The sequence below is a fragment of the Paroedura picta genome, chromosome 10, assembly GCF_049243985.1.
Source record: "Paroedura picta isolate Pp20150507F chromosome 10, Ppicta_v3.0, whole genome shotgun sequence".
NCBI lineage: Eukaryota > Metazoa > Chordata > Lepidosauria > Squamata > Gekkonidae > Paroedura > Paroedura picta.
The window spans coordinates 77428702-77443397 of NC_135378.1; the positions used below are offsets into that span (position 1 = coordinate 77428702).

At 45.2% G+C, this 14696-nt stretch overlaps 1 protein-coding gene across 5 annotated transcripts in view; it reads right to left on the minus strand.

Moving 5' to 3' along the window:
* The window catches only part of PTPN13 (protein tyrosine phosphatase non-receptor type 13), a 149868-nt gene that overhangs the window by 71588 nt on the left and 63584 nt on the right, over positions 1-14696 (minus strand). For all 5 annotated transcript variants that reach the window (XM_077300969.1, XM_077300966.1, XM_077300970.1 and 2 more), the window contains exons 6-7: positions 8899-8992; positions 3102-3677 (exon numbers count right to left, since the gene is read on the minus strand). In XM_077300969.1, the coding sequence (XP_077157084.1) occupies positions 3102-3677; positions 8899-8992 (670 nt within the window). The remainder of the gene's footprint in view (positions 1-3101; positions 3678-8898; positions 8993-14696) is intronic.

Sequence of the window (14696 nt, forward strand, 5' to 3'; positions counted from 1 at the left end):
AACTTTCCCCATAGGGATGCCAGTCCCCAAGTGGGACCTGGGGATTCCCTGGATTTACAGCTCATCTCCAGGTGACAGGGATCAGTTCCCCTGGAGAAAATTACTGCTTTGGAGAGTGGCTTCCATAGGACTAGACCAGATTGAGGTTCCTCCCTGCCCCAAATTCTGCCCATTCCCTGTTCCACCCCAAAAGTTTCCAGATATTTGTCAGCCCAGAGCTGGCAACCCCATATCACCATGCAGTGACTGGGAGAGGAGGGGAATTGGGTAGACACCATGATGACGGAGTATTTTAAAGCATGGCTAATTCAGCAATGGACAGAGGTTGGGAGTATCTTTCTAGAGTTGGCAAAGATTAAAATTACAGCAATGTGTTTCCCTTTCATGTCCCAATTCTTCCCTCTCTTGCTAGTGTATTGTACTGGGAATACACTACACATTACACAGTGATAAACTGGCTATTTTTAAAAGCTATAACGTATGTTAAATATCTCAAGCACTGTATTTACAATGGAACTGGAGTCAGGGATTTAATTGTGGATAGTGTAGACTAAATCCATAACCACGGCTGCATGCTCACGGCAAGCTTGTTCCAACAGGAAGAGCCAGCAGATCTAGGCCTGATTTCGGTTTGCACTTCCAGACACTTGCAAAAATCAGGAAGGGTTTCGGGGTAAAAGACGTGAGCGTGTGCTTTTGGCATTCCCAAACTTGTGTGAGTTAGGAATGATCAAATTGTTGCTCATCAGAAGGTTGGGCTAAGCCTTTGTAAGTTTAGTCACAAAACACACATACACGTCAAACTTTTAAAGAGTAAGATTCTCTTGCCTCGCCCTAAATACTGGGCGTGGTTGTCTCCTTAGTTTCACAAACTACACGTGCACAAAATGACGGAGGAAATTTACATTAATAGCTGTCTCAAGAGAGAGGCAAACAGTGGTAAGATGGCCATGCAATGGACTCTTTCTGGTGCTCTACTGCCACAATACCGGGAGCAAAAACAGCAAAGTGAATGGTGGCCAGTTGGCCACTGGTCTGAGTCCTATTAATTCTAGCTCACCTGCCTCTGCCAGCTTCGTATGGTGAAGAGCTGCAGCCTGTAATCTGGAGAGCCAGGTTTGATTCCCCGCTCCTCCACATGCAGCCAGCAGGGTGACCTTGGGCTAACCAGAGTCCTGTTTGAACTGTGGGGTTCTCTCAGAACTCTCGCAGCCCCACTGACATCACAGGGTGGGGAAAGGAAGGGAAGGCGATTGTAGGCTGCTTTGAGACTCATTGGAGTAGTGAAAAGTGGGGTATAAAAACCAACTGTTCTGCTTCTTCCTTAAAGACTAAGCATGAATTTTTGGCGAGTCGAAGTTCACAATGAAGGACAGAAAATGAAACCATTTCCCAAATTTTTAATGCAGAAAAGGGACCATCTCCCCAGGGGCCCATTGCCACAATACATAGAGAAAGGGGAGCAAACCACACAATGGCCACTGCTGCCTAGTCATTCTAATTCTAGCTCAGGGGAGAGGGGAAAGGGCGGGGTTGACCGGACAGGACTGGCTTCATTAATTAGAGTAGGCTTTCTCAACCAGGGTTTTGTGAAACCCTGGGGTTTCTTGACAGTCCCTGGTAGGGTTTTCCGAATAGGTGGGAATTAATTAATTTTTAATATATTTTAAAAATTTGTTGAACATTTATCGGGTGATATGACCATATGTGGATATGTTGACCCCCAAATGGCCAGTGATGGGCCTGGAGGAAGTGGGAAGGGGAGGGGACCCTGGGTGGGCAAGTACACATTATGCTTCCCAGCCATATTCTGCACAATCACAACCACTTCTGGGGTTTCTCGAAGCCTGAAGAATGTTTCAGGGGCTTCTCAATGGTAAGAACACTGAGAAAGCCTGAGTTAGAGACCTAAACAATACTCTGCTTTTATACAGCACTTTTGCATATCCAAATCACTTTTCTTATGCTCTCTCGGTAATCTTTGCAACATCCCTGTGAGTTCAGTCAATACCGTCACCTCCGTATTATAACAGGAGCAAAACAGGACGGTTTCAAAGTGAATACTAGAACAGAACAAGAAACCTATCATAAGGCAAACAATCAACCTTATGAAATCAAAAACAAGAGCAGCCTCTTCTTGTGTGTTCTTTCTTTGCTTGTTCTTTATTTGTCAGGACTTCTACCAGAACGGCATAATGGTAATGTCCATTTTCCATGGAAATAATTACTAGTAGTAATTTACACGTTCTTCCCGTACTGTCAAGAGCCGTTGGCCATTTGTATATGATTACTAAGAAGGTTTAAAACAAGCTGTTGGATAGTGATCCATTGCATTATGAACACTGACTAACTGGAACAGGGGTAGTCAACCTGTGGTTCTACAGATGACCATGGACTACAACTCCCATGGGCCCCTGCCAGTATTTGCAGGCATGGGCTCATGGGAATTGTAGTCCATGGACATCTGGAGGACCACAGGTTGACTACCCCTGAACTGGAGGACTTCCCACTGAGGAAAGTTGTTTTCCATTGAAAACGGACATTACCTCCATATTATAGACAGGGAACAAAGAACACCTGATTGTGTTAAGCCACCTCATGAGTTCATATAGGAGTCGACGACTTCCGGCTCACACTCTTGGAGAAGCTAAATTGCTTTGTAATACGAATGTAAAGGCAAAATTGGCTAGACCAAACTAAGATCGGTTGGTATTACGCATGGCTAGATTTGAAGTCAGACAATTAGCAACAAAACCACGGCCGGCGCAGTCCTGTAGCCGGCAGGGGCTCATGGGAATTGTAGTCCATGAACATCTGGAGGACCACAGGTTGACTACCCCTGCTGTAGTTAAAAGCATTGAAAATCAGGCTGTGTAGACCCGGGTTCAAACACCCCCTCTCCCAAGGAGTTCAATAAGTGAACTTTGGCCCTTTAATTATTTGCCCATCCAACTGTCACGTCTTAATGATTTTAGGATTCTTGAACTCTGTACTCCCACATTTTTGGAAAACTCCACCATCTACTCCTTTGCCATTCTGAGAACAGGCTAACAAACTTAATGAAATAAAACTGAATGTGTCATCTGGGAAAACCCACTGACCTTCCGCCTCCATGGCTTGCCTCAGCTGCTGCAGTTTTCTCTGCCTCTCTCGGATCCTGTCGAAGGCACTTGAAATGGCCACAGAGGTGGAGGACTCTGGCCCGTGGCGCACCTGGTCTAGTTTCTGAGGACCAAAGAGGTCAAGGGCTAGGCTCCCGTCGGAGTATCTCCCCTCCTTGCTTCTAGCGGCTGCTGACGTCCGTGCCGCGACTGTCTCTGCGTGGTGGTAACGGTGCCTGTGACAATCCCCAGCGCGGTCCCTCTCAGTCACGGAGTCCGTCGTGGACAGCAAGTCTGAAGAGGAAGCCCAAACTTTCCGTTTGGGACGGGCATCGGCGCCGACATTGCCTTTCCTTTCCAAGTCTGCAGCTCTACACCGGTAGGGGCAGCAAGTATCTGTGGCATCTTCGTGGCCAGAGTGGTAACTGGAGGAGAGGCCTTGGCAAAACTCTTCTTCGTCTTGTGAGCCTCGGATGGATAACACCCCGGTCGACTTGCTAAGTCCCTTGTTAAACGAAGCCAGTTGGGAGAACTGCCTCTTCTGAGTGTCCGGAGCATCAACGGCTGAACTTCTTCCTGGAATGAGAAGAATTGATCCTGAAGATGGGCAGTTGTACCCAGGGCAGATACATCTATGTTATTAGCTGTGGAAACTATACAATTGGAAAATGAGCCTTGCTTTAAAAAAAAATGTTGGCCAGGTACTTGCAGGCAAACACAATTCCAAACAATTACTGGCTCCCTCGGGAGCTGGTGGGCTCTCCTTCCTTGGAGGTTTTTAAGCAGAGGCGAGGTTGGCCATCTGACAGCAATGCCGATCCTGTGACTCACTATGAGTTTAGGCAGAGCATGTGCGGGAGGGCAGGGAGGGATGTCGTTGGCTCTTGGCGCACTTTCTTCTATGCCCGGGGTAATACCGCTTGCCACTTTGGGGTCAGGAAGGAGTGCTCAAAGATCTAAAAAACTGCAGCCCTATTCCAATTGGGGGTCAAGCACAGCCCTTTGAACTATGCTGATCAGCTCCTCTGCCTATTACCCCGTCCCAGGTTCTGTTTCTTGGTCATGATGCTGGGAAAGGAGGCTTTGAAGTAGGGCTGCCAGCTCTGGGTTGAGAAGTACATGGAGATTTGGGGGGTGGAGCCTGGTGTGGGCAATGTTTGGGAAGGAGAGGGACCTAAGCAGGTTATTATGTCATAGAATCCATTCTCTAAAGGAGCTGTTTCCTCCAGGGAAACGGATCCTGGTAGTCAGGAGATCAACTGTAATAGCAAGAGATCTTCAGGTGCCACCTGGAGGTACGTAACCCTGGTTGGAATGCATGTTAGGGAAATTGTTTCTGTTAGACCTTTCATTAAAAGCAAGAAGCAAAATCCAGGAAGGTGCTATGCAGATAGAATCAGTTTCCAGACATCACTGAACCGTGTGCCTATGTGATCACTGATCTCCTGGATTTTCCTGTCTGCACTGAAGGCCCGACTTGTGGTTGAGACCTAGAAATAACATCAAGATGCTGGCCTCCTTGCTTGATGATTCACCCCATTCAAGGTCTCTAAGGCCTTATATGCCCCATCCCCAATTTTGCAACCGTCTAATTGCAAAATCCTAATTGCTTTAGGATGCTTTGGGCTGATCCTGTGTTGAGCAGGGGGGTTGGACTAGATTGCCGTATGGCCCCTTCCAACTCTATGATTCTATAAGCAGCGGCTGGACAGATACTTCTCCTGGATGCTTTAGGCTGATCCTGCATTGAGCAGGGGGTTGGACTAGATGGCCTGTCTGGCCCCTTCCAACTCTATGATTCTGTGATTCTGTAATTCCTGCAAAGAGGAGGAGATCTGAAGGTGGAATAGACAGGATGGATTTTAAACTTAATTAATGAATTTTAGAGCTTTAAAAATCTATTTATTAATGTCACATGTTTCACATTTTGTAAGCTGCCCTGAGCCTCTGGAGAAGGGTGGGGGTATAAATGTGAAAATCAATGAATAAAAATAAAGTAGGGTGACATCATATCCAACAGCGGCTGGATGCAACCAAGATCAGGTTCGATGTTTCGGGACTTGTGATTACCCAAGTTGCCCTTGTGCCCAGGAGGTCAGTGGCCAAGGTGACCAGCAGCAAAACGTCTGCCTCCCCCATCCCCTAGCCCACTTTCCCAAGGCAAAAGAACTCAGGGGGGGGGGCTATCTCCCCAATTTTAGAACTGCGTGAACTCTCTCTGCTTGGGCAGTTTTGGCTTTGGGAAAGGGTGTGGGTGGGGAGGCAGGAGCCCTTCCTTCCCCCAGGCTTCCCTTCCAAGCCATGTTGGGCTCCTGCCACTTTTTTAAATGAACAGCAGATGCAGGGAAAGTAAGTTGGGCCCAGGGAACTACACGTATCTTGTTGTTTAGTCCTAAATGACCCAAGGCGGGAATTAGAAGCTGGGGCTCTACAATAATAGTTTGAAAACCAGCCATGGAATGACTTTAATTTTGTCCAGCGAAAATAACACCATGTAGCAGGCAAGCTTCTTTCCAGTTCTTCAGAACTGCTCATCAAGCTGAATGCTAAAGGACACAGATGAATTAAAAAGAAAAAGAAAAAAACCCTTTCAGGCCACAGGCTTAAGGCCTCTTTGACACTATCCTGTGCAGAATTCTTTTGCTGGACACAGAATGTGGCTGCCTGGAATCAGGATACACACTTGGTATGCTAAGGAAGGAAGGAAGGAAGGAAGGAAGGAAGGAAGGAAGGAAGGAAGGAAGGAAGGAAGGAAGGAAGGAAGGAAGGAAGGAAGGAAGGAAGGAAGGAAGGAAGGAAGGAAGGAAGGAAGGAAGGAATCCTACAGGCTACATTGGCTGTCTCATCTTTAGCTCTCTCACGTTCCTCTCACAGGATTAAAAAATGCAATTTCTTCATAAAACCCTGCCCACACCCCTAACAAAATGTCCCAACAGATTCATCCGCATTAATTCAGCCAGGCAATACTAAGAATTGTTGGGTTTTCCTTGAACTTTGTTCCGATGCAGTGCTCCAATTACGGCTAGCAGGGATGGAAACTTTGAGGGAAGCTTATATGCATGGGCATGAAAATGTTTTGCTTCTACGTGGAAACAAATGACAAGGGTGAAGGGGTTGCATTAAAGGGATGGAACACAATTCTCTCGGAGAGATAAATATAGCCATTATTCCCAAACTGTCAAAGATCAAGCACATTGACGACATGCTGTTATGTAACACCTAATCAATTGCCTTCGCTAACGCTGCTGCACTACAGCCTCAAAAATCAGACCAGGTTCTTCAGAATAATTTCGGGAATGTCAATGGTTTTACACGTTATAAGGTCACACTCTCCTTATTTCCTGATGACTCTATTTATTTTTTCAATGCTCACCCTTAGTTCTTTAATCCCCTGGCTCATTTGTTTTATTATGCTTCGAGGGAATTTATTTATGGAGTTTCTCATGCGACTTTCACAACACCGTATATCTGAACAATTAAAGTATTAAGTGCTGTTTACATTATTTATAGTCCTTTGAACACCTGCACGAATTTAACAGCGCCATCCCCACCACAGTTTTGTCATTCAAACCTGCAGGTGCTATTGTAGTGAGCGTGCTATCAATAATTAGCTAAATATTTTAACACAGCTTGCCTCGGGAAGAAAAGAGAAAAGAGGTTAAACTATTCTTAATATGGAATATTTGTCTAAGAAGCTTGTCATAAGCCTGTAGATGCTCATTGTAAATCCCAGCGTTTTGAGCGTTACACTATCTTAACAACTAAACCTATTCTGCTTTTACTGGCTGTTCCATCTTCATAATACTTTGTTAAAGAAGAAGAAGAAGAGTTGGTTCTTATATGCCGCTGTTCCCTACCTGAAGGAGTCTCAAAGTGGCTTACAGTTGCCTTCCCTTTCCTCTCCCCACAACAGACACCCTGTGGGGTGGGCGAGGCTGAGAGAGCCCTGATATCACTGCTTGGTCAGAACAGTTTTATCAGTGCCGTGGCGAGCCCAAGGTCACCCAGCTGGTTGCATGTGGGGGAGCGCAGAATCGAACCCGGCATGCCAGATTAGAAGTCTGCACTCCTAACCACTACACCAAACTGGCTCTCAAGAAGCCAGACGGTACACAAAACCAAACTTATGATGTCAGTTCTACCAAGAGCAAGGTCTAGCCTAAGTGTGGCCCACTTTAGATATAATAGCAAATACGGTTAGCTGAGAACAAGGCGGTCTAGGATGGAAGTGCAGTACATATTGTGTAATGTACTATGTTGGTTTGCCATTATCTCTCTGGAGACCTCTGCTAATAAATGTCCACATCTCCCCCCCCACACACACACACACAGTGGTGAAGAAGCTAAGAAACTCACTGTGAGTTTGTTTACCCCCCCCCCCCCAAGTATATTCAGGCCTGGCCTCTTGGGTGGATCTCCTGATTGCTCCTGTGTGACACAGAGTGTTGGACTGGATGGGCCACTGGCCTGATCCAACATGGCTTCTTGTAGGTTCTTACCATCAACTAGAACTCTGGAAGTGATTGTTCTGTCTACTCTTGATTGGGTAAGATTTTCCCTGTCAGAAAAATTTGATAGGGGAAGAGCTTGGGAGTGGGTTTAGGCTCATCTCTTTTGCTGGAGAAACAGTTTGAGGGTGTAGCAAAAAGGGCTTTGTACTAGATGCATCTAGTTCAGAAACCTCATACTTCCGCCCAGAAAATCTGGCCAGATTTCCATGTATTATCCATCCCAGTCCTACTGCAAAGCGCTCTACGCAGTGCTGTTCTTCAAGACCATTCTTACTTTTGCTTGCAGTTCTGGCTCTCTCAAGGCCCATCTAATCATCCCCCCCACCCTGGTTTCACCTAGGGATTTGCTGCCATTTTAAAACATGAGTTCCCTGCCAATAACTCACTTTAAACAGTGCCAATGGCATCCAATTCTGGTAGGGGCCACTGAGGATCAGAGGGAGGTGGGGATCTTGCCCCCCCCACATGCACTGTTCTGCCCATCCCCCAATATGATTTCAGGAAGGACAAGGGCACTGGGGAGAGGCAGAAACTGGGGAGTTTCTGGGGCAGAAACTGGGGAGAGGCATGCTTTGGTGATCCTGACCAAAACTGGGTCCCCACAACATAGTTTAAAGCAGGGGTAGTCAAACTGCGGCCCTCCAGATGTCCATGGACTACAATTCCCAGGAGCCCCTGCCAGCGGGCTCCTGGGAATTGTAGTCCATGGACATCTGGAGGGCCGCAGTTTGACTACCCCTGCTTTAAAGTCATTATCTATCTGAAAACTCACATGTTAGAATGGTACTGTATCCCCAAGGCAAACTTAGGGATGCTTGTCACTTCTATAAGGGCCCTCAGTACCAACCAGCGCAATAGCTTCACTCCTCAGACTAACACCAGCTGGTTCCTCCTTCTCCTAAGGGATGTTAGATCTAGAACTTTCTTCCAAAGGCTACTCCTGTGTTAGGGAACAGCCTTCCTGAAGACTTCTGCGCGGTTGAAATTCCACAAACTGGCTTTTCAGAGTGCCCTATCGACTTAATTACATGACATTTGTTTAGTTTTTTCTGGATTGTTGAGTCTGATTTCAGAGAAAGGTGGGTTATAAATAAAGGCCCCAAATAATAAATTTGTGGCACCTGGCCAAAGAGGTGCAACAATCTGCCTTCTGAGGCAAAAACCTGTCAGTCTAGTCAGCAAGTAAGGAGGAGTGCTTACCTCCACATTTATCTGGAAGGCAGAAGATTAAAACGCAGACTAAAATTTCACAGACAGGAATACTCCCTTAATTGCCAAACATTTACCTGTGGGAAGACCTTTTCCTCTCAGCCTCTCCCGGATGGCCTGGCTCCTATCAGTCTGCTGCTTTCTGTCCCCAATGCAGGAAAGCTGATCCACCTGTAGAAAGGACAGATCATGCACACCTGAAGCATCTGTGGTGCTAGCAAGTTTACAGGAAAGTACTGGGGTGGGGAGGGGGGAAGGTCAGCACATTCAAAACAACTGTTCCTCACACACAAATGCACTCCCCAGGTAGCCAACGGAAAGCTGCTTTGTCTCTCTAGTGCAGGGGTAGTCAACCTGTGGTCCTCCAGATGTTCATGGACTACAATTCCCATGAGCCCCTGCCAGCCAGTGCTGGCAGGGGCTCATGGGAATTGTAGTCCATGAACATCTGGAGGACCACAGGTTGACAACCCCTGCTCTAGTGACTGGGGGCGGGTGGGATCAGGAAAAGACTGGATATACCCAAAGACCTCAGGGCAAGGGAACATTTGGCAGGCACATGAGAGCATTTGATCTCCTGAGCTGATTTCTTTTAGGAAGGACAGACACCTCACAATGATCTGTGAGTAGGGGTGCCAGTCCCAAGGTGGGATCCGGGGATTCCCTGGATCCCGGCAACAGAGATCATTTCCCCTGGAGAAAATGGCTGCTTTGGAGGGTAGACTCCAAAGAATTATACCAAGGTCCCTCTCGGCTCCAAATCCCACCTACTCCTGGCTCCCCCCTGAAAGTCTCCAGGAATTTCCCAACTCAGAACTGGGAACCCTGACTGTGAGGGGAGGAGTAAAGTGGGGGTGGCATTATCTGTATCCAAATGGGTGTTGCTGATAAGGAGCAAAAATGGGTGGATGAGAGAGTTGAAAGGGGTGTGAAGTGTTTATGCTCCACTCATCCCTTTTTCTTAATGTCTAGGATTACGAGAAGACAGCCAACAGGAACCACTGTCATGTTATCACACATTCAATAAGTTTCAGTTTATCTTTTCTCTCTTCTCTACCCTTCCCTCCAAATCCCAGGTCCTTCTGTCCTTTCTTATCAAGACGGGGATTTATTTCTTAAATGTGAAGTTTTCATCCCTCTTCCCCACTTGCAGTTTCCAATGCCTGCCCAACCATTCCAGGTTTCTCTCTCACTTCCCTCACATTGAAAGTACCTTTTGACTGTAATTTTCTTTCTTTTTCACCCTTCCACCTGCATCCTTCTCTGGCTGCCCCTTAGGTCTGCTTCTTACCTTTCCCGTATTTAAATGCGCCAAAGAAGGCCAGCCCACCAGAACTGCCCGTTCTTTCTCCTCCTCCCACCCTCACTTTTCACCTCAAACTGCCTCCCTAATTTTTTGTGGGTCTTCCCTGGAAGATGTTTGGGAGACTGGTGCAAATGCAGCAGCACATTTACACAATGGCGGCTGTTTACATACAATTGCTAGTTTTGAAATTATACAGTCAACACGTAATCTTGGCCTGGGATCCGAAGGACTACATCTCCATGAACTCACCTGCCTTGGAGCTATCAAAGTCAGGCGCTGCAATTTTAGAGGAAGCCTTTCATCCTTCTGCCCATTTTGCTTAGATAAACCATCAGTATTACTGGCTGGAAACACCAGGGTCTTCCCAAATCTTTTATTCATTAATTCCAAAGGAGGAAAACATATGTGCACATCCTGTGCTTCCTTTCCATCCTGCACAAGCAGGGGAATTTGGGTTTTGTTTATGCCTAACAACTGTTCCCACATACATAGGAAATGTCAGCAGCAGGCCATGGGTGGGTGGCAGCAGAAATACAGAACTACCACCAAATTGGAATAGGCCATACAACTATGCAACCTAAGTAAGCCCCGTCAAATAGACCTGAGTAGTATCGTGAGTTGACCTGCTTAGAACTGTTCTGCTATTTAAGCCACTAAGTCTTTAATTTATTTTTAATTAAATTTTTATTAATAATATATCATAGAAAAGAGAATAATACATAAGAAATACAGCAAGAATACAAAAGATGGGGGCCTCCCCAATGGGACCATAGGGAATTTGATTCAGTGTTCTTCACCCTTAATTCTATTTGCTAAGGAAATCCAGATAATATTGGATTATTCTTGAAATATTTCATTGTTCTTGAAATTCTTGCGTTGATCTCCTGTTGACCTGACTAGTTAGTTTAGCGATTTTTGAAAGCTCCGCAAGTTTGTCCAACCAGGCCAATATCAAAGGTAAGGTTGACAATTTCCATTCTCTTTCTAGAATTATTCTGGCTGCTGTCGTAGCTTAAAAAAGGTCTTTGCTTGTTGCGGCAGCTTTTCTGGACAAAAACTCAGCAATGTGTTCTCAGGTTTTAAAGGAAACTTAAATTTAAGCATTAACTGTAATATCACAGGGACTTTTGCCCAAAATTTGGTCTTTGTTTTTGCCCCAAATGGCCAAACTTTGGGCAAAATGGCCACTAAGTCTTTTGTTCACCTGGTCAACAAAAACTGTGCTATGTGAGTCAGAAGATGAGCTGTAACGCTGTGGAGGCTACAGGTGAGCTATATGTTGCGAAGACTCATGGCTGTGTCAACATAAGCATGACACATGGCTTTGTGCAGCCGTCTTCTTGTTTGATGGGCCTGGGCCCCTGACTGTACTTGGGAGTCTGTATCATTCCCCAGTTTAAGCAAACAGAACAGTAAGAAGTGCAATTATTTGATCTTATCAGCCGCATGTCTCCAGTGTGTAATTTTAAAAGGCAAGGTGCTGCAGGCAAAATTTCAATCCAGTTTATCTGCAGTGAATTGGTGCCAATGTAAGTCTGGGGGCAGTGCTATGGAATGAGAACAACCCTCTGATGTTATCAAATGAATTACCTCCATATATTTAGGGGACAGAATTCATCTATCCAAATCCAGAACCAAAGTATTGCTCATTGCTAATATTTTAGGAAGACCTATATCCTAGAACTGTGCAGTTATGAGATCGGCACTAAGGGTGAAAACAGGAAACAAAAAGGAAAGAAGCAAACAGTCATCAACTGTCTTCTCTAGAAGAAAAAGCCCTCCTTTAAGGGGATTGCTACAACCCCAGCTTCAATTCATCAAATTAAGCAGCAAGAATTCTGAGCAGGCCCAATTGAAGCCAACCTAGGAAGTTCCAAGGGGGAACGAGGGGATGAAAAAGCAATGCAAAGTTTACAAAGCCAAAGATTTCTGTTGGCCTCCAGTCAGGATTTGCTGAAAGGAAAAGCATGTGAAGCCCTCGAAAACCAGATGCCATTCAAGCAACAGACAGCAGGGAGGTATTTTATTAAAAAGGCCAGTCCTAAAATACCCATGACTAGAAAGACTGAAAAGAAGTAACATCCATAGGACTCAAGCCCAACTGGTAAGGAGAAGACAGACCATAATTGCAACCACAGAAGAAGAAACAGAAGAAACAGAAAGCGGGATTGAATACCCAGGACCCCATTCTGGTTAAAAACATTTAAATAACCTAGGACTGCATTTAATAAATTTCCAGAAGTTACCACTTTTTGCCTATTGGTTTCATTTGCTTTTGGGTACATTTCTATGAGAAACCAGCGGTGTTTCTTTATATGGACTGCGTTTGAGATGGCATTGTGGCAATCTGGATTTTCATATTCTATTGAGGAGAAAGAACGGATCCAACAACAGTTACCTCCCATTCATCTTGGCAACGGGAGGCAAGTTGAGTGACTGGGACCAATTTGTGTATTGCAATAAGAAGATTAGAACGCATTTACATGCGGCTTATTTGAATGAGTATTTAAAACTCAAACAGATCCCTAGGGGTCTTAGTATCTAAAAATTTCCTATTTTAGCAGCAATCCCCAGTCCCCGGTCTGTAGACGGGTCCCGGTCCCGGTCCCGGTCCCGGTCCCGGTCCCGGTCCCGGTCCCGGTCCGTAGATCAGTCGGTACTGGGCTGTGGATCAGTCGGTACCGGGCCACAGCTCCAGGCTATTTGCTAAAAGCGGCCATTAAGATTTGAACAGCTGTCCCTTAAGTCTAACCCCCCCCCCCCCCGGCCTCAGTAAAATTGTCAAGCGTTGACCGGTCCCTGGTGATAAAAAGTTTGGGGACCACTGATTTAAAGAGAAATGGGCTTCAATTTTGACACAATGCTTTTTTGATTTAATGTTGTTAATTATTGACCAGTCTTATTATGAAATTACAAAATTAGATTTGGAAATAACGGAGATTAAAGGTGCATTAGAAAAACATTTAAATAACCTAGGACCGCATTTAATAAATGTAAAGAAGATACCACTTTTTGCCTATTGGTTTCGTTTGCTTTTGGGGACATTTCCACAAGAAAACAATTGTGTTTCTTTATATGGACTGCGTCTAAAATGACATCGGCAGCCACAGGATGGCACCTGATCAATGATGTGATTTGCATAACATAAGGAGAATATTACTTGCTGGACTAGGACTGGGGAGACTCAACATGCCGGAGGATTGCTTGAGGACATGAGAAGAGCCTTGCTGGATCAGAATCATAGAAATCATAGAATCATAGAGTTGGAAGGGGCCAAACAGGCCATCTAGTCCAACCCCCTGCTCAACGTAGGATCAGCCCTAAGCATCCTAAAGCATGAAAGAATGAAAGGGAGGGGTTTTAAAAATTGTCTTATTGTTTTATGAATTATTATATTAAATATATCGGAACAGTGGAATATAAATGTGAACAAAAAATCAATAGGAAGGAAGGAGGGAAGGAGGGAGAGAGAGAGAGTGAAAGAAAGAAAGAAAGAAAGAAAGAAAGAAAGAAAGAAAGAAAGAAAGAAAGAAAGAAAGAAAGAAAGAAAGAAAGAAAGAAAGAAAAAGAATTCCTAGGCAGTTTTAACTCTTAAACGCTTATACCCCTGAAAATCTTATTGGTCTCTAAACTGCTACTGGACTCAGATCTAGATATTCTGGCTGAGATTCCATTTTGGGAGACAGGGACCTGGTGATGTAGACATATTTAATCTTCTCTGGAATAATGAATGGGGCAAAAAGGTAAGATTCAATGTTTCTGTAAACAGAGTGGGAGAGTTTGCATCGTTTGATGCAGCACAGGAGTCTGCAGCAAGAAGAGGAAATCAACACTAGCCCTGCCCCCCTCAAGCTCTTATGCAACTGGAGTAAATGCTACAATCAGAGCAAAAACTCACACAAGAGATTCCAAGCCAGAGTTCTGGGAAACCCTGGGGTTATGTGAGAACTCCCCAGGGGTTACGTGGCCTTTCCCAGATGTTTGGATGGTTGCTGACATCAAATGTCAGCAGAGCTACTTCCCCTGTTGCTCTACAGGCCTAGTCTCTTACTCCACAATGGAAATTGTAAATGATTGATGAATTCATAGGCTGTCTCCTACATTTTACTTCTGCACCCATTTCTCTGAAGGGACATGTCACCACTCCTGGGGTTCCTCAAAGCCTGAAAAATATTTCCAGGGTTCTTCCATGTTCAAAAGTTTGAAAAAGACGAGGGAGTGTTTGTGTAATGTCTATCAACTCCCATGACCTCCTACGATGATCCTCAAGAATGTCTTTTCAGGGGGCATACATGCAATGGGGGTGGGGTAAAAATCCTCTATACAAATTCGGTCCATTTGCAGAAAGACGGAATCCATCACATAAATCTGACACGCTCCTTCTTCAGTTTGCACAGAAGGCCCACAATTACGATAAGTAATCAGTCTATAAAAGTTTCGCAGTCAAAATGTTCACGAAAATATTCTACATCAGGGGTAGTCAACCTGTGGTCCTCCAGATGTTCATGGGCTACAATTCCCATGAGCCCCTGCCAGCAAACGCTGGCAGGGGCTCATGGGAATTGTAGC